We start from the raw sequence: 21428 nt of genomic DNA, 5'->3' as shown, positions 1-21428 counted from the left end.
GCTAGAACAGTGAACTTGGAAAGTCAGATGTACAGGAACTAATCACTTTATGATCCGCAAACCAAGTCTGCTTTGGCGGCTGCACTACTCAATCCCATAAAATACCCAGCAACTAGTAATGGGCTATAGTACGATGTGTAATCTCAGAGAGACTAAGCAAGTATTCTGTACTCTGGATGCTTCAGACAGTGAACATAAGACACCAGAACATAGTAAATAGGAATGACTCCAACTGTTGAACCCTTCCCCTTATTATTTATGATCTTGAGGGCTGGACCAGTTTACCTCTCAGTTCTCCTCCTTAAATAATCCTTGCAAACAATGCACCATCTTGCATCTTCCTGTTCCCCTCAGCAACTCTGATACAGTGTGTTTGCTCGGGAAGCCGATGGACAGAATCCCGACCGTCAACTTCCCGACTGTCTAAACCCGGCAAGGGGTTAAATGACAGGCCAGTCATTTCACCTACACCAGGAGCTTGACACCCGGCTTACTGATCGAAGATAAGCTGGGCGCGGACAGCCGCGCGGGGGAATGGGTTAGGTTTAGGGTTCCCGTGGGGGACTTAAGGTTAGGCACCCCCCAGAGGTTAGGTTTAGGCTAGGGGAAGGGGTGGTTAGGGTTAGGCACCCCCAGGGGAAGGTTAGGGGTAGGCACCCCTGGGGGAAGGTTAGGGTTAAGCAGCGGGGAAGGGGGGGGTTACAGTTAGGCACTTGGGGGGGAGGTTAGGGTTAGGCACCCCTAAGGGAGGGTTAGGGAGTAGAATTAGGTTAGTAAATACTTACCTTTGCCGATCGGGATTTCCTCCTCTGCCGGCCATGCGGCTGGCGGTAAATCGTATGTATTCCGTTCGCTCATACGCTGGGTACAGGCTTATTGAGTGCTGAAGTGCCCTCCCCTCCCTGCGACTCACCTCCACATGCCATGAACGGCGCTACTCCTGCCCGATGATGCCAGTCTACCCTGCCTGTAATTTTACAGTCTGTGTTTGTGCTCTTAATATGTAACTTTGGTCTGTGGTTTTACAGTTGTGTACTTTGCATATGCGATGTTATTTTACTTATGCTATGTCATTTAACACTGTACATTCTACAATAATAGGATCTCTTTACGGAGTAGATTAGTTTTTTTATTTTATTTTATTTTTTTAAATATTTGAGACAAAAAAAAATAAAAAAATAAAGAAAACTTTACAGATTATTACTTATAGTCTGCTTAGGGTCACGCACCCCAGTGTGATTGTCACTGTATGTAAACAGGCACAGAACAATAAGGCTTCCTGTCTCACAGCAAATTAAGCATCTTACCTGTCACGTGCAGCTGTAAACCTTCATGACTGTTTCTATTAGCCTGCTGTGGTGAGGCTGTGGCCATGTCAGGCTACAGGTCAGGCCTGGAAAACAGTAACAGAGGCATCATGTGAGTACAGTTACAATATTACCAGTCCTGCACAGGCTCATATTCAGTCATGAGTGACAAGTATACATCTCAAGGTACAGAGGCAACTTCAAAATACCCAGGTATATAAACGTATCTACAGCTTTTAAGTATACCACAGCTGCTTACAATGTAAAGTGGCATCTAGAGAAAGGACAATTCTGTTCAAGGGCCTTATAGTGACTAAATAAACACAAAGTTTTAGCTAAATACATCAACTGGTAAAGGGATGGGATCCAGTCCAGGTATGCTATGAGCTCAGACAGTGTTATTAGAACAAAACCAAAAATAGCCCAATGGAAATTGGCATATCCTACCATTCATAGCATAGCTGTAAAAGTTCCTATATTATCGTACATTAAAATGCCTGCTGATATATTACAGATAGCTGTCTCGATCTTTAATTAAATCTATTGTTTTGACTTATTACAAAGATCAAGGGTTAGATCTTAGTAGAGGTCCTTAAAGTGATTCATGTTGCCATCATTGATTTAAGGTCATGTTCATAAATCCAGTAATGCAGATGTCCACTATCTACCTGCCTAGCTTTAGAAGACAAAAACTGAATAGTGAACATGATATTGTTTGCCATCTTGTCTAAGGGTAACAACATAGAGTATGATTTTGTGAACTTTATTCTAATGATCTATGTTGCTGCGAGTCTAGGGGGTACCGTAATATTCACCCCATGGACCGCTAACAATCACAGACCACTTTAATGTCTCCTAGCGCTCCTATCAGATTGTAATCCCTGAAAACAGGGCCATCTATCACCATTGTCACGTGTCTATACATTCTCCATCTTTGGATAGGATGTAGTTTAAATCCCGGCAGTCGGAATGCCAGCGCTCACAATACCGGTGCCGAAATTCCGATGGTAAGTAGTGGGGTTACGGGTAGGCTCTAGGGGAGGAGGGTTACGGTTAGGCACTGGGGGAGGAGGGTTACGGTTAGGCACTGGGGGAGGAGGGTTACGGTTAGGCACTGGGGGAGGAGGGTTACGGTTAGGTTTAGGCTGCATAGGGGAGGGTTAGGTTTAGGGGTAGGGGGAAGGGTTAAGATACTGAACGACAAGTGCAGGTACCTTAACCCTCTCAGTATGCCGGCGTCGGGATTCTGACCTCCAGCATCCCATACCCAACCCATTCGTATATCCTGTCACATCTTATGCTGAATTCTTGTTTGCCATGCGAATTGGTCAGAACTGCATGTCTCATAATTGTAATGTTCATGTCTTTCTTATGCTGAATTCTTCTGTCATGCGATTGGGTCGATATTGCATCCATTTATTTTTGTTCTGGTTAGCTGGCATTTTTATGTATGCCATTATACAGATCTGGTCTTTGTGCCTTGGTCAATAATTGCACCAATGCACTTTTTAGCCTGCTGAAACAGTTTCTCTGTGGTCATACCAGTGTTATTCTGTACGGCGCTGCAAAACATGTGGTGCCTTATAACTGTACATGTGAAAGAATAGACAGATCACATAGATGATAGAATAACTAAGGTGGCCACTGAGTGAGTATCCATTAACAAGCTGGTATACCTATCAGCCAATCATGTTGCAGCAATTCAGTGCATAAAAGCATGCCGTTATGGTCAAGAGGTTAAGTTATTGTGTAGACCAAACACAGAAGGGCTGTTATGTCAGAAACTGCTGATCTTACGGGATTTTCATGTGCAAGAGTCTCTAAATAGTTATAGGTATTGATGTGCAACATGCAGCTTGAATCAGTCTTGCAGTATTGTTTAAAAATTGGATAAAAAGAAAATGTCTTCTCCCAAGTAAAAGAGCGTTCCACGTTAACAAACATACAGTTTGTTAACAGTTTATAAAATCTATTTATAACATTTCACAGTAAGACATCTTGGCACCACTACTTAAATCATATTTATTGCTTGCAGGCAAAAAAAACAGACTTATCAAACCCATTAAAAAGTGATACAGCATAAATGATCTGGTATATTTTAAATGCTGTAATAGAACCAGCAGAATCAGCAAAAAGAATCATTCTACGTTAATGTTTTTTCCCATTATCAGTAAACAGGAGAGATTAGACCAGTGCAAACGACCACAGCACAGCACAAAGACATCTTTGGAAATTAGCACAAGTGTGCCTTAAAATACTACCAAAGAACTTTACAGAGCAAGATGGCACCATTGGAGGAGATCTCTGTACCAGCCAATGAAGTTAGAGGGAGTGCATTTCTTGCAAAGTACACAATAGGGGCAGCAATTCACCTACGCAGAGCAGTGCAGAATTGAGAATTCCATTTTATTGAATAGAGAGGGAGATAAAAACGGTTTTGAGTGTTCCTTGTTGAGCATAAAGTTGCACAACTATTTCCACTCTGCAAAAGTATTTATTTATTTTTTTAACCAGTCCTAAGATGGTGGAGGATTGGGTCTCATCAATAGTTTTAAAGCAGGGGCGTCCAAACTACAGCTCACTGGCCAAGTAAGACCCTCTATATCTGACCAGGCAACTATTCAGAGTTTTTGAGCTGCAGTTACACCCCTGCACCCCCAGCATGGGGATTAAGGAAAGCTGCATCTGCCCTGCCTACGAGATAGGCAGAGCTGAGACAACACCACCTGAGTGGAAGCAGCAGCCTACCCAGCTATCCTGCCCCTAAGCCTAGACTATCCCCCAACCCAGCCCCGGGCCTCCCACCCAGCCACAGTGTCAGTCACAGGGCAGACAAGGACCGGAAGCTGCTTCTAAAGGAGCATAGGGACTATGCCAAAGGAGAAGAGGAACTTGCTATTATCTGAGGGAGGACAGACGCTGGGGACTGTATATCAGGAGGAATCCTGTAGGATGGGGTAATTTAAGGAGGAGAGAGTAAGTCCAGGGGCATTATCTGACGGGAATAGGAACCAGGAACAGTATCTTAGTAGGAGTAGAGATACCGTAGGCTAATAGAGACCACAGTCATTATCTGAGGGACAGTATGTGAGTCAATAGACAAGGTACTCGTCTGTAGTCAGTCACAAATCAACTATTTGCATTAATACAGAATCCCATCACAGTGAGTAAAACTGCAATCTAAGATAATTTAAAAAAATAATAATTTCAAGATATTTTTATCACTCTTAAGCTGGGTACAAACTGTACGATGTGTACCCAGCGATGCAATCCACGATCCGATGGCAGACATATCGGGCGATCCGGCGCCCAACATGCCGCCCCCCCCCAATTCCCCATATCTCTTGTGCATGCAGAAAGATCTGGAGGAGCGATGGACGACCCCACGGGAGCGCGTAGCAGACTATATCATGCCCACACACAGAACAATATAGCTGCGATTTTGTTCCAATCAGTCAGACCGGCCGCTATATCGCTCCTTGTGTGGGGGCCTTTAGCATTTATTAGAATACAATTTACTCAGCTAAGAACCCTTACTTAATTGATGGGAGGCAAGCTTTAGAGAAAAAAAATTGTAGCGTTCCATTCAAAGTTATTTCTTTAATATGGCACTCCAAGAAAAAAGTATGGACACCAGTCTTACAGGGAAATATCTTGGGGCTGATTCTGATCAGAAAAAAGCAAGTAACTTAGCGCCTTGGTAAACCATGCTACACTGCAGGTTGGGGAGATGTATAAAGTGCAGAGAGATTTAGATTTGAGAGGGACGTGTCCAAGCTCAAATCTAAAGTGTAGAAATAAAGCTGTGCAGCATTTGTGGGCCATGTGCAAATTCAGCCAATATTTACCCTGCATGGAAAAGCCATAAATGTCTTTGCACCACTAGTAGTGCAACATGGTTTGTCCAGGTGCTGTTACCTGTTTTTTGCTTTGCTCCCACCTCAGATTCAGCATTTTTATGTGCAAATTCCTCAATGAAAAGTGAACATACAAAAGTGTTTAGTCCCAATGTCCTCTATTCTCAATTTTAGTCATAAATGAGGCTAAAGTCACACGTATTACAGAAGATAATAAATCAGAACGATTAAATAAGTGGATGGGGTAGTTGTAAAGTGGACAGACTGTTGATGGGATGGTTATACTTTTACACAGAATGCCACTTCAGGTTTTGGCATGCACCTTTATAGGCACAGAGTGGACCAATGAGGAGGCCGGGTGCAAATCCAAAGTGATTTGTTTTGGGCACTGAGTGCGTTTCAGAAATGCCCTGAACAGACCGAATACTGGACATTTTGCACTTCATTCAATGGCTCTTCAAGAATCAAATCTACATTATTTTGATTTCTGTTTTGTGTGTGTTATATATACATTAGGGATGTGCAGGCTCGGTTCTACTCGGTTCCGTTCGGTTTTTTTTCCCGAATCTTATTGGGTTTCAGCTGTCACGAGTTTTGGATAGCCAATAAGATTCGGTAAAAAAAAACGAACGGAACCGAGTAGAACCGAGCCTGCACATCCCTAATATACATATATTGCACAGCCCGAACGCAAACAATTATATATATGTATGCGCATATATACAGTATATAATTCTCAAAATCTATTTTGAAAATACAACTATATATTAAGCACTAATCAGGCAGCTTATCTTGCCTCATGAAGTTGCAGTATACATGCCAATCCAGTAGATGGCGCACAAAGGCAAATACTACATATCAGAGTCCATGCTCATATTACTTGCAACCTTTGATTCTGTAAGTTAAGTAGTAACAAGATATACAAGATAGTGCAGCTGGACTTCCAGCGCACAGCATTGCACTGAAAGTTGGTGTTCTGATCATGCTTCTGCGGAACTTGACTCCACCCAAGTTATGCAGACGAACCCGACTTAAAGTCACTGCTCTACAGACAAATATAATTGAGGCACAGATTCCAAAGGGATCTGGCGCTGGTGAGTGTGCTTATACCACGTATACCCCTTATCCCCAACAATTTTCCTTTTCCATTCAAGTGCCTGCAGTTTCCTGTAAGTATCTGCTTCGCTATGAAGATCAACAAGACGCAGGGACAAACGCTCAGGGCTGCAGGCGTAGATCTCAGGACCAGCTGCTTCTCCCATGGGCAGCTTTATGTTGCTTGCTTACGAGTTAGTATTCCCATGCATCTTTTTGTGTTAATCCCTAAAGGAAAAACTGCAAATATTGTTTACAAACATATTTTGTAATTAATGTCTATAATATAAAATATACATCACAATATTAGATGCCACTACGGACTTTGTAAAATAAGTTCCGCTGAGCAATAACAGACACCCACGCGAGCGAAGCTGCAGGCAAACGCTAGTATGTAATAAGCATAGTTCATGTATCAGCCCTATATTAATTTCACATTATATTTCTCTGATAACACAAAATCGTGTGACACATCCAATCTACTATATACACCACGCACATTTGTCCCTGTACACTTGTAATAGGACAGTGGGAATATTCTATTCATTGATTTCAGTTATGAAGAAAATTAATGTTTACCTACCTGATCTTTTTACAGCATACTTATTCCATGCCATATGCTGAGCTTAGATAGGTCTCCTTATTGTGCATTGCTCCACCTACTCTCCTCTGAGTTTCCATGGTCCTTGGGGTTGACCTCAGTAGCCTCATTCCATGCCCCTTTCAAACATGCTTTCTTGACTTTGCCACATGCAGCCATTAGCTTTCTCTCATACACCGACACAAGAGGGAATGGCATTGGAGTTGTGTTATCGTACTGGTCAGGATTGTGACTAGAGGGCTTTACTGTTTTTTTGCTTGTCTGCACCCATTACCTCTTTAATGTCTCTATTGCTTCTCTTATCCAAAACAATACAGGTTGAGTCTCCCATATCCAAATATTCCAAAATACGGAATACTCCGAAATACGGAATAATTTTGGTGTGACTGAGATAATGAAACCTTTCATTTTTGATGGTTCAACGTACACAAACTTTGTCTAAGGCACACATTATTAAAAATATTGTATAAAATGACCTGCAGGCTGTGTGTATAAGATGTATATAACACAAATGCATTCTGTGTGTATATTGAGGTCCCATTCCCAAGATATTTCATTAAGATATGCAAATATTCCAAAATACGGAATATTCCGTTTTCCAAAATACCCCTGGTCCCGAGCATTTTGGATATGGGAGACTCAACCTGTATTACAAAAAAAAAAAAAAAGGCAGAACGTTACCCCATAACTGGATCTGTAAATGATGCTGGCGACCTTTCTGTGTTTATTGTCTCTACCTTCCAACATGGCAAATAATCCACATTGTGCTTCTCAGCACAGTAAACAGAGGAACTTTTCCCCTGCACTTTGCGCATCCATGCCTGGAAATGGAAGTCTATTGTGTAGTGCACAGCAGGAGCAGGCTGGGAAACAGACAATCCATAAAAAAACCATACAGAAATAAATGTAATTCATTGCTTAAACCCAGTATCGCTATTAGCAGCACTACTTCTTGTCCAAGACTACCGCACAGATATGTTGCAAAAAAAAAAAAAAAAAGCCGGGATGCAGAGTCATATCATTGTCACAGGCCATTGTATAATCCATTCTCCTAACAGAAGATTGAAGAAACCAGCACACCTCAAAAGGTTTGAAAGAATTATAACCAAACATGTAATGCAAGCAACATTCCCACAGGGGTATACAAGAAGAATGTATCAAGCCGTCATGGGGGCAAGCCAATTAAATGCGAAGTTGAATGGCTCCGGGAATGAGTGCCCAGAGCTATTCAGTTGTCCCCATCGCGCCTGGCACTTAAGTCAGGAGATGCCGTTCATGGCGCCTAATGCCGGGTGTTTAGTCGCGGTAAATGGCATTCTCCACCTTAAGGGGCAGCCTATATGCTGTTAGCACAGACGCTAAGCCCGCAACTAGCATTGCGGCATTAGTTTAGACAGATTCCTAAATTAATAGCTGCTATATCGCACAGTGTATGATCTCATAGGTCTCATTTGCTCACGGTCAAGAAGCCATACTAACAGATTTTACTAAAGATGGTTCCCTACTTTGTATGCAGACCAATTGTCCTCCCTAGTTGAAAAATAACATCGCTGCAAGGACAAATAAAGCAAAAACCATGAAACGGGACGTAGTTTAAATCCCAGCTGTTGGAATGCTGGAGCTCGCAGTGCAGGAGCCGGAATCCCGACACCAGTCAGAATCCCAGCGCCAGTATCCCGACGGTAAGTAGTGAGGCTATGGGGAGGGTTATGCTGGCCATACATCTGCACAACCAGCATAAGATACGATTCACCTCACGATTCCCCGGAGCTCCCTGCAGTCCCGGCGATACGATTTGGTGTTTTTCTTTACACACGATCTGTCCTACGATCGATCGTGTGCCTCACGCACTCATCTGGACAATGTCGTTGAAATGACATGAATGGATCGCATGCACTAAATTTACAGTACGATCTGCACATGATACGATGGATAATATGGGCTGCACACCTAATAATACGATCCGATTTAGGAGCCGTATACTACTAAAAAGAAATACACGAATTTCACAAGATCCATCATACGACTCGTCGAAAATCGGCCAAAATCGTGCTGGTATATGGCCAGCACTAGGGTTAGGGGTAGGATATTTAGCGACAGGTGTCGGTATCCTAACCCTGTCGGGATGCCGCCTTCGGGATTCTGTTCGCTGGGAACTCGAGCACCGGCATCACATACACAATCCCTATGAAACCTGTGTTATGATTCTATCAGAGACTATACAAACTATCGTTAGTAGCCCAGTGTGAGCACGCGATGTAGCCTAGATAGTAAAATAGAGAGTAGCAACATTTTTAGAACTGTTCTGCAGAATATTTGCTTTGTTCAATAACTGAGTACATAAGTTTGCATGTTTCCAATGGCGTATATTGTCCTTAATCATTCTGTACAGAATTCCCTACTACTACTCAAACTACATTCACCGCAGAACCGAATGAATATACACAGTTCTCATCCCCGCTCTATTAATGCGCCAGAAGTCCCACAAAATGCAGGATGAAGAGGCAAAATAGGGACTTGGATGCTTTTGTACTAAAAACGTGGAACTGCCATGATTATGTGCATGTGCACAGTGTCAGCCTCCGTTACTAGCCGGAGGCAGCGGGAGAGAGATCAGAAGATCTCTGTCCTACTCATAAGCCGCCATAGGCTTAAAGCAGTGGTGTAAAGTGTAAACTAAAGGGGTCAAACTCCCAACAGCTGCACTTTTCAGGTTTGGTGCACAGGGCTGAGATCGTAGTCCCCATTGATAATAATGGTGACTACGATCTGCAGCAGTAATTAGCACTCTGCCAGAGATTCCTGTGACATATCCTGCATTTTGTGCTATTAGTACATAGCAACAATTAATAAAATTAACGAAAAAAAAAAAAAAACTTTATAAATAGGCCCCTTGAATTATAACCAGAACACTATATATTGTATTTTTGTTAAGTGACCTAATTCAGCTGCCAAGTGTAAATACCAAATAATTACACAGCAACTTTGGTCATCCCTATAGCCTAATGCTCTGTCTTTTGTTTTGCATCAATTTCTGTAACAATTCCAGCAAAAGCACAAATTACAAAAAATTACAAAATAGAAACAATTAATCATTGCCACTTAGGGGTCTCTGTAGTAATAATTGCCAAACTGCCACGATAATTAAGGTTCTGTTTCGCGGCGGATATTTTCATTTTTAGCGAAAATATTCCCGCTATGAACTATGAGAAAGTCGCAGGGACAGTGGTTGCGGTAACCGATGTCTCCGCGAGTTACATCCCCGGCATTTTGTAATGGTCTTTCAGGTATGTGAAAGAATTCTCCGGGAAAAGCTCACACTACAAAAGAAAAAAAAGCTTGATAAATAGACCCCTTAATCACACATTTGTAATCTGCATCGAAAATCCTTTCAAACAGAAAAAAAAACAGCAGAGAAATATATAAACTAAAGTATATACAACATGATTTTATAGTTTAAAACATAAGAAAATTGTTCCATTTCTTACATTGCTTACCATGTTAAACAAGTAACATATACAATGAATAATTCAATTAAAAATAATATATATATTTATTTGAAAAAAATAAGCCTTTTTGTCACAATGTATTACTTAGCATAAGCAACCATCCGTAACAGAATTACCACAGATGATATGTAATAAAACGTTGCAATATACTATCTTATGTTCATTTACTGATGTGTGGAGCAGCTGTACTGGATGCACAGGAAAGCAATGTGGCAAGATTTCCATTGTTAGAAGCAGGTTTATAATAATATACTATTATGCAAACAAAGCAAAGGGCTCTGTAATTCCCAAAGCACAACAAGAACAAGCAGAGAAGGGAAACACTTTATTAATAAAAAGATCCACTCACAATATCTGTGCAGTCCATAGTACGTCAAATAAACACCCCCAGCAGCAGCAGCAGCAGCAGCAGCAGCAGCAGATCTGCGTCTCCTCCTCCTTGTGCAGTGCCTGGGATTCCTGACTGTGCCTGTCATGTGACTCTTATGCCATCAAATACAGGGAGAAGGCAGGGACAATCCTATACGTATTCACACGTCGTCCTGCAACTACTGCAGATTCAAGAGCCCTCTGAGCCAGAGAGGTTTCATGTGATATAAAATCTATGCTGTACAAACTGTATAACAGAGATATGTTCTAGCTTACAGTCTTTAGACACAATACAAAATGTAAAACTGACTGTGTGAAAACCATTTAATATTGGCTCCTAGTAAAATGGAAGTTTATAAAAGTCTTTCAGTTTTGGTTGGCATAGCGAATGTGCATTCTTGACCCCAAAATGGAGTTAGCTAGGGACCAGATTTTGGGCTCTCTGATAAGTCAGGGGACAGACAGTCAGAATCCAGGCACCGGAATCCCAACAGCATTTGGAATCCTGGCTCCAGAATTCCGACGGTAAGTATTAGGGTAGGGGCTAGACACTAGGGGGAGGGTTAGGGTTAGGCTATGGGAGGGGAGGGGGGTTAGGGTACTTAACACCAGGTGTTGGGATTCTGACTGTTGGGACGCCGCTGTCTGCATTCTGATCGACTCCATCCCGACCCATACCCAACCCCTCCTGATTCATGCATGGCCTACTGATGCTCAACTTACGTATTTTGAATGAGTTTAATTTCTATTGGCTCTTTCCCTACTTATTCATATATTCTTCTTTTTCTCAACTATCTCTGACCCAAAACATTTCACATTTACAGGTATACTGCATCCTGCCCCTCGAGCTCTCATACACTCCACAACTCTCCGCATTCTTCCAACCTTTAACTGGGCTCTGCAGTCTCACTCTCAGAACTCACTTTACATTCAACATCAGATCACTTAGTCTCCATACAGTGGAACAGTCTCAGTCTGGACCTGTCATGCACAACCCGCATGCAGCCCTTGCCTTAAATATATGCAGCCCTCTGGTTGGGGCCCCGGACAGGCCAGCCAACCTGGTGGTGTTTATTTGTTTTGGTCTTCCTCTTACCACCTGCACCTGACACTGGGAAGAGGGGCAGGAAATAATCATCAGGACGGGACTGGTCAGACATGCCTGTGACATGCTATGCATCCCTATGTGCAGAGAAGTGGCCACGGAACTCTCACTCTCTATAGTGTGATTATTATATAGTGAGATTACCACTAAGCACTTTCTCGCTCACTGTTATAGTTTTACTCCGACAGACAGACTGAGCCACAGCTTCTAGCTCAGGTAATGGTGCATACACACGGTTAGATTTTTCCTTCAGATCTGAACGATAACGATTTCAAAATCGTTCAGTCGTTCATATCTGAAGGAAAATCTGACATATCTGACATGCCTGAACGATGGACGATGAACGATGCGCGTTCCCGTTTGTCAGATAACGATATCTGACATCTGATGTGTTTGCAGTCAGACTTGGACGATTCCATTCATTTTAATGCAGTCAAAAATTGTTCAATCGTTCAAATCTTTGGTAAAATCGTTCAAATCATTCAATCGTTCATCTGACAAATTTGACCGTGTGTATGCTCCATAAGTATATATTTTTTTTAATGGATGTCAACACTTCAACATTATTAAAGTTATGATACATTGCATTATGGAATAATCCAAAATTTGCAGACAATGAATTTAGCAATACTTTTTTGTTTAAAACAAAAGAAAAGGATTTACAGAGTTATGTATTTGCCTTTTAACAACAAATGTTTGGTTTCTGTTGCATTTTAGAGAATTTTGAATAACTTATTTTCATTCCCATAGTTAAAGCCATCCTGCCTTGCAGCAATCCTGCCATTGTACACTCATGTTTCAATAGGAACCTTTTAACAATGCTACAATGCCTTTTCCTCAGGTACAATTGTAGGCATATTACATGTTTAAGTAAGTAAAAGTTTTTCTGCTGCCCCTTTTATGAGCTTGATCTCCCGGCCCCCGGTCTGGAAAAGGTTGTGCACCTCTGGTGAGGACTAATGGATCTCCTACGTACACCAGATGCACTCCCATGGGACCCAAAGCAGGCTCCTTTAAAAACCCTTATAGCTGCCACGTCCTAAGATGGTCTCTTCACATATTTTGGTTGTATACATGTTGGCAACATCCCAAGGGTTGTTACATATATAAAAACCAGATGACTGAATAACTTCAAAAGAATGAAACATATGATCAGGAAGATACTTCCCTGCACACAGCAGACTTCAAGTATTTAATCCTATTGAAAGACACTGGAGCCAGTCTCTCCTCAGCCTGATATGGACTAATAACAAAACTCAGCGGCACAGTAAGTGTTTTGTAAGGGAATACATACGGGAGACCGGCAGTCGGGATGCAGATGCTATCCGGACAGGGGCTCGCCAAGTATCCTAACCCTCCCCCTTTCATCCCCTAACCCTCACTTGCTGCATCCTAACCCCCGCCCCCCGCAGCCTAACCCTCTCCGGTAGTGCCTAACCCTTACTCCCCCTCATCCCTCCGGTGATGCCTAAACCTATCCCCCTCTGCGACCTAAACCTAACCCGCCCCGCTATACTGTCGTTTGGGTTGCCGGTTGTCTGGATTCCGGTGTCGGTAACTCAAGTGATGTCGGAATTCCGGCGGTGCGATTCTGGGCGCGGGGCAGGATTCCAATGCCGGGATTTTGCACAGCCAGCATCTTAACTGTATCCCTTTTGTAAGGTATACTACCACACATATAATACAATATACCAGCTATCTCAGGATAGGACCCCTTCATGCTTCCATCTGCCCACTAATAAACTTTGCCTGGTATAGAAGTCTTGTACATCTCTAACCCTCCCTCTTTTTCAGATCTCCTGCCTCAAATTATTTCAACATATCCTAGTTATGGAGAAGGGAAATGTAATATTGCTAAGGATGACTCTTCAATCTCTACAGTATATATTACCTGTTCCTAGTGAATTAATAGGCTTCATTCTCAGGATAGTTAATTGAGGCACTTTATGGTTGCCACATGTACCAAATATTTAGTTTGTAACATTTAATATTTTTCAAAGCAATGAATCAATATGTGTCTTTATTATAGGAGTAAAGCTGGGTACACATTAGACGATGTGTACCCAGCGATGAGGCGGGCCGATATATCGGTCACCCGTTACACATTAGACGATCCAGTGCCCAACCGCCCGATATGTCAGCACCAGCCGCATCCTGCCACATGGGGTCATCAGTCCCATTGAGCTGCATGTAGGGCCGGACCTGACGATGCGGGTGACCACCAAACGGGAGCACACATGGCCTCACATGTTTAGGCGAATTTGACAATATAAATCAGACTGATCCGTCGGATCAGCCGCAATATCGTACCCAGCTTAACTATCTGCATTACCATCACCTTCTCTGTGTAAAGCTGGGTACACACTACAAGATTGTGGCCAACGGCACGACCGGCGGAAAGATATGTTCGTTGGCCGTACACACTAAACGACATATTGTGCGACTGCATGCTATATCGTTCAGTGGCCACATCCAGGAGCATGGCGTCATTCAAGATATCTTCTGATCAGCCTGCTCTGCAGACAGATCAGAAGATGCGATTAACGACCTGCGGGAGAGCGCAAAAGTCAGTACACACACTAGACGTTGGGCCCAACCCGCCATGTCGGACGGCATACCGTCTAGGGTGTACCCAGCTTAAGTCCATCACTCCTGGGCTACATTTTCATAAGCATTTATGTGTCGCACCATCAGGATGTGTTATTGATATGCCGGAATGTCTCTACCATCGTAATGAAATCTATTGTTAGGCCTGGATGAAAGCCGGAGCACAGGAATAAGGTGTTGTCTCTCACAGGAGTGATAGGAGAGGTTTGCTCTCAGATTCTGCATTAGAAACTAGAGAATATGGCTGATGGCTGTGGAGTACCCAAGAGTTTTCTTTTGCATCAATTGTCATAGACGTTCCTTTATCTCTTTAGTCTAAGCAATTGCAATACCACGACGGAAATGTCTATAAATAAACCACTGTTGAAAAAAGGTGTGTTCTGGTATGATCAATTTAATCCATGCATGCTTCCATAAGGAAGAAAAAAGATATTCTAAATATAATACAAATCAGCCTGAAGTTAATCAGACAAATCCAAGAGATAACAATGATATAAATGATTTCCATTGCTTTCTATGTACAGAAATACATTGATGCAAGATCTGCCCTCTATTCAACTTCAGTCTGGGAAACATTCAATGACGGTGCTCAGTTTAACACAGGACACAACTGTAATCATCTAGTTTTGATATAAGTAACAGTAGTGGGATCATGCCGTACACTTCAAAATCTCTATCACAGCTTTATGTAACAGGACAGTAATTGCCGTATAGCCCAAGCTGGTGCGAATGCCTTGCTTGTGCAAGCACGTAAGCATACAGCACCTATGTGAGCACAGCTTTCTATGCTGCAGTGATCTGGGCTTCTCACTGCAGTACTGAAGCAGGCGGTTTTGCAGCTCCACACTCTGCCATCTGCTGAGGAATCAGCCCCTCCATCCTTTTCCTACAGTAAATGCTATTTAGGTAAACAGCAAATGGACAATATCACCTTAGCTGGCCACAAATGCCTTTTTTTTTCCCTCTCGTTTCCGAATGACTGTGTTTCTGAGCAAACAGGACAAAAATCAAATAATTTTTATTATGACCCAATAAGAAGTCAAAACAAAAAAAGTGTGATTGCTTCAATTGCATTCTGATTGTACACAGAAAGACATTTTTATTTGCACGACATTTGTGGATACATAGTCGAGATGCAGTATGTTGACTATATGTCAACATGTACAGCATGTCGGCAGTGTATGCCGACATCCATCATGTCAACATGTATGATGTCGACTTAGAACAAGCTGACATGTTCACAAAGTCGACAGGACATATGACGACTTACAGATGAATGTCAACGAATGCATATCAACATTTGTTGTATTGTTAGGTTTCAATCACTCAATTATAATACACACATATCAATCGACTTTAATCCAATCACTATGGTTTATACAGTTTGCTAAAAGTAAATGGATTTGATTGACTTGGCAACCTCCATTAGAAAGATTGTAACCCACCCCACACACGATTCCAAGACAACAACAAAAATACATAGATTTAATCTGCTGAATGTTAATGGTGGGGAGGGAAAGGACTTTACTGGATGTTAATGGTGGGGAGGGAAAGGGCTTTGCTGGATGATAATGGTGGGGAGGGAAAGGGCTTTACTGGATGATAATGGGGAGGGAAAGGGCTGTGCTGGATGATAATGGTGGGGAGAGAAAGGACTTTACTGGATGATAATGGTGGGGAGGGAAAGGGCTTTGCTGGATAATAATGGTGGGGAGGGAAAGGGCTTTGCTGGATAATAATGGTGGGGAGGGAAAGGGCTGTGCTGGATGATAATGGTGGGGAGGGAAAGGACTTTACTGGATGATAATGGTGGGGAGGGAAAGGACTTTACTGGATGATAATGGTGGGGAGGCAAAGGACTTTACTGGATGATAATGGTGGGGAGGCAAAGGGCTTTGCTGGATGATAATGGTGGGGAGGGAAAGGTCTTTGCTGGATAATAATGGTGGGGAGGGAAAGGTCTTTGCTGGATAATAATGGTGGGGAGGGAAAGGGTTGTGCTGGATGATAATGGTGGGGATGGAAAGGACTTTACTGGATGATAATGGTGGGGAGGGAAAGGACTTTGCTGGATGATAATGGTGGGGAGGGAAAGGGCTTTGCTGGATGATAATGGTGGGGAGGGAAAGGGCTTTTCTGGATGATAATGGTGGGGAGGGAAAGGACTTTGCTGGATGATAATGGTGGGGAAGGAAAGGGCTGTGCTGGATGATAATGGTGGGGAGGGAAAGGACTTTGCTGGATGATAATGGTGGGGAGGGAAAGGACTTTACTGGATGATAATGGTGGGGAGGGAAAGGACTTTACTGGATGATAATGGTGGGGAGGGAAAGGGCTGTGCTGGATGATAATGGTGGGGAGGGAAAGGGCTGTGCTGGATGATAATGGTGGGGAGGGAAAGGGCTGTGCTGGATGATAATGGTGGGGAGGGAAAGTGCTGTGCTGGATGATAATGGTGGGGAGGGAAAGTGCTGTGCTGGATGATAATGGTGGGGAGGGAAAGTGCTGTGCTGGATGATAATGGTGGGGAGGGAAAGGGCTGTGCTGGATGATAATGGTGGGGAGGGAAAGGGCTTTGCTGGATGATAATGGTGGGGAGGGAAAGGACTTTGCTGGATGATAATGGTGGGGAGGGAAAGGGCTGTGCTGGATGATAATGGTGGGGAGGGAAAGGGCTGTGCTGGATGATAATGGTGGGGAGGGAAATGGCTGTGCTGGATGATAATGGTGGGGAGGGAAAGGACTTTGCTGGATGATAATGGTGGGGAGGGAAAGGGCTGTGCTGGATGATAATGGTGGGGAGGGAAAGGACTTTGCTGGATGATAATGGTGGGGAGGGAAAGGACTTTGCTGGATGATAATGGTGGGGAGGGAAAGTGCTGTGCTGGATGATAATGGTGGGGAGGGAAATGGCTGTGCTGGATGATAATGGTGGGGAGGGAAATGGCTGTGCTGGATGATAATGGTGGGGATGGAAAGTGCTGTGCTGGATGATAATGGTGGGGAGGGAAAGGGCTGTGCTGGATGATAATGGTGGGGAGGGAAAGTGCTGTGCTGGATGATAATGGTGGGGAGGGAAAGTGCTGTGCTGGATGATAATGGTGGGGAGGGAAAGGGCTGTGCTGGATGATAATGGTGGGGAGGGAAATGGCTGTGCTGGATGATAATGGTGGGGAGGGAAAGGACTTTGCTGGATGATAATGGTGGGGAGGGAAAGGGCTGTGCTGGATGATAATGGTGGGGAGGGAAAGGGCTTTGCTGGATGATAATGGTGGGGAGGGAAAGGACTTTGCTGGATGATAATGGTGGGGAGGGAAATGACTTTGCTGGATGATAATGGTGGGGAGGGAAAGGGCTTTTTAAATAAAAACAGGTGCAACAGGTGATTCTGGGTGGCTACCATGCATGGAACGGATCCCTCTGGTGGTAGGGTCATGGGCGTGTGGGCAGACTTCAGCGCTCGTTTTGCAGCTAGATGGAGTTGGGACGCCCGTTTCAGACAATATTTTGCATCCAACATGGGGTCGGTGTAGGTCTGGATACAGATGACGACTGTGAACTTCTGCATGTATATGGATGGGTATTCGGCATAAATGGACGGATACTCTCATTAGTGTAAGCTAGTAAGCAGGCTGCCACAGCCATATAGAAGAAATCAATCATCCCCAATAGGTTTATTCTAATAACTAGAGATTAGCGGTTCGGTTCTGGCTCAGATCTTCACTCTAGGTTTGATTCTCAGGCGTTTTGCCTTGTTCTGAGAAACGAACTTGGCGGCAAGATCGGAGCCAAAACTGAAGCGCTCATCTCTACGAATGACATACTAGAGAGGAACAACATACTATAAAAATCAAATAAAACAGTACATTATACCCATATACAGTACTATAACAATATATTGCAATGTATGGCTTCCATAAAAATTAACTGTAGCATTTATATATAAATTGCACCACTGAAGGTGACAATGGATTGCTGAAACGTCACCGTTAATGTGTGTTTTGCCATTCGACACGTGGTGAACATGGGCTGAAAACTTAGGGGGAGATTAATCTGTTTTTTAGGCAAGCTACTTAATGGGCGCCCAATGTAGCAAATCAATTGTTCTGGATGGCCATTAATTATCGTACTTGTCGCACACAATTAGAAAAGGGTTTAGCCACATAAAATTACTAAACCAGTGTGAAGTCCTTGTTAACAGCTGTTTGGGCGCCCAAACCACGGACCTATCGCACATTTCTAGTCACCACCTCAGGAGGTTGCAAGCAGATATGCCGGCGGCTAATACGTCCGAATAGACCATCAATTGAATTACTCTGTCGGGCGCCCATTAGTCAGAGCCCCCCCAAGAGTGGTAATATCATATAAAAGGGCAAAGAGTAAAATAAACATTTATTTTTCCTATATTACGCTGGCAACATAATAACACAACAGCTGTGTTAAGGCTCCTATACACTGTGCGATATAGCAACCGACCCGACGGATTGGTACGATATCGCTGCTATATCGTACCGTGTGTGGGCATGATATCGGCCAGTGCACGCTCCCGTGGGATCGTACATCGCACCTCCAGATCTTACTGCATGTTCACATGATCTAGGGATGCGATGTACGATCCCATGCAGCGCTATGTGGGTGGGGGAGTCGGTTGCCGGCATATCTGGCGGTCAGGCAGCGGATCGCTCCGTGTGTGGGGACTGCCTGATATGTCGGCCACCAGATCGCAAGTCGCATTGCATGGTGCATATCGCACAGTGTATGGGGGCCGTTACTGCTCATGTAGCTTCAGATCTAACAGAGACTTTACAGTATGTTCATACAACTTTTACTGCTTCAAAATGGCAATTGTTCATTTTTATTTTAGTTTTCGATCAAAGTATATGTATGCATTATCCTTTCTGCATGAAACAGCTCATTAAGAAAGGGTCATCATGAGGACACTGATGAGTAAGTCAGTAGTATATCATGAGACCTATCCCTAGTCACACATAAAAAGAGAACATTTCTTGTCTGAGTGTAGTCAGCCTGATCAGAGTCTTTTCAGGCAAGACACTTCTTCCAGAGATTTATGTTAATTATATAAATATGCATTTATGCTCAGAAGTCCCATCAACATATACAACAACAAACTTTAAAAGTGGACTTTTCACCCATTAAACCATGCATGAAGTTAATGTACATTGTTCTGGGTCAACCTGTTTTGTCTTTACAGCTCCATTACACACCTGAAGCTCAGTCTTTGGAATAGTGTCCTTCTGCAGATCAAACGAAACAATCAGCCTTGGCCCAGTGTATCAATCCATGGAGCATCTGCAAGTCTGTCACATGCAATGCTGGATTAAATAGGAGTTCATGCCTCTGAACATGGCAACCTGCTGCTGAGTGATACAGGAAGCATCTGGCGAGATTTAGCCAAGTGCGAACTCTATTTAAGGATATTATTAGTCAGCGCCCTTTATACACAACCCTAATTATATATTTATGGTAAAAAGCAGCTTTAACTTCCTGTCCAGTATTAAATTAAGAATACAATGAGGACTTATCCATATTATGCTAGCCCTGTAATCGTTACTTTGTCAAATATATGGCTAGCTGTTAAGAAATCCGTTTAAGTGCCAGCCACGATGCTGCTTTCCAGCTTAGCGCGGCGGTAACATAGCGGCCAGCACTTTAGTCGGAGAATGTTGGTTAGCGCAACTAAACACTCAGCATTCACCGACTTAAAGTGGTTTTAGTCTGACTTAACATCGTGGTCAATTGAATAGCTCCAAGGACTCCTTCCCGGGGCTATTCGACATTGCGTTGAATTTAATCGCCCCCCAGTGAATCAGCACACCCCTCTGAGTAGTCCTGATTTTGGCAGGACTAAAGGCACTGAACAGTTACATTAATTGGAAAGTGGTACTAAGGGGTCTATTTACTAAGCAGTGTTATGAGACAGAGTGAAAAGTGATAAGGTACCAGCCAATCAGCTCCCAACTGTCATTTTTCAAACACAGCCTGTGAGGCAGTTGGGAGCTGATTGGCTGGCACCTTATCACTTTTCACTCTGTCTCCTAACACTGCTTAGTAAATAGACCCCTAAGTTTCAAACATATCCTGCGTTATTACTGCAGGAAACAAATTGTTTATTTTATACTAATCTATCCATATTGGCTCTTAAATCTGTGATGCGAGGTGGAATATAATCAGGTGATATACATGAGTGCTGATGTATGATGGTAGTGTGCAGGGAAGGGGAAATAAATGGCATCAGCATTTTGCAGTGCATTGTTGGTAATGCAGAAGAGTTATGTTTTATGTAACAAATACCAGTACTTTAGCATGGTTTCCTACCTGGTTATAAAGCTTTATAGTTTCTGAGCAATGAGTATAGTACATGAGCTGCATCTCCCATAAATATCTCTGCTTTGGATATAAATGCTGGACTATAGTGCAGGCTATAGTCCTATGCAGGCTTATCCACACTGTATTCATCTCAATAACCTACACACGTCAATTTAACACATGTATTCAATAATTTTTACTTTACACACCACTACAAAGCCATCCAACAATGCACAGACAGGTAGAATGTAAGCTCTCAGGACCAGGATCCTCTTCCTTTATATGCTTTTCCTTCCCTTACTTCTACCACCATATCCTGCCCACTGCCTACAATGGCACCCGACCTTTGGGTTCTGCCACCCTGATGCCTGTTTTATGACTGCTGATGCAGCAATGTTTATAAACTACGTCCATATTCTGCAATGTTCTGCATTATATGTCACTTTCGTTCCTGTTTGTTTTTGTTTTTTCGTTCATACAGTTTCTGTTTTAGTACTTTGTAAGGCGCTGTGGACTACTTGTGATAATAATGCAACAAGCACACGTAAGTCATTCTCTTTTTACTTAAAAGGAAATTCAGACAAAAAGTAGTGTTTTACAAACCACACTTCCAAACACTTTGTGCCAACCTGGAAAACTTACCTATATATG

The 21428-nt window shown here is 43.0% G+C and overlaps 1 protein-coding gene across 2 annotated transcripts in view; it reads right to left on the bottom strand.

Moving 5' to 3' along the window:
- The window catches only part of WWP1 (WW domain containing E3 ubiquitin protein ligase 1), a 163579-nt gene that overhangs the window by 89936 nt on the left and 52215 nt on the right, over positions 1-21428 (bottom strand). The window contains exons 1-2 of one of the 2 annotated variants that reach the window (XM_088471405.1): positions 10719-10805; positions 1308-1393 (exon numbers count right to left, since the gene is read on the bottom strand). In XM_088471405.1, the coding sequence (XP_088327531.1) occupies positions 1308-1374 (67 nt within the window). In that variant the 5' untranslated portion in view covers positions 1375-1393; positions 10719-10805. Of the gene's footprint in view, positions 1-1307; positions 1394-10718; positions 10806-21428 lie in introns of those variants that run through there. The other variant, XM_088471404.1, reaches the window with a different exon arrangement.

The sequence above is a fragment of the Taudactylus pleione genome, unplaced genomic scaffold, assembly GCF_031769625.1.
Source record: "Taudactylus pleione unplaced genomic scaffold, aTauple2 ptg000114l, whole genome shotgun sequence".
Lineage (NCBI taxonomy): Eukaryota > Metazoa > Chordata > Amphibia > Anura > Myobatrachidae > Taudactylus > Taudactylus pleione.
Note: the sequence above shows the minus strand (reverse complement) of the source record. Positions and strands in the feature narration are given on the sequence as shown.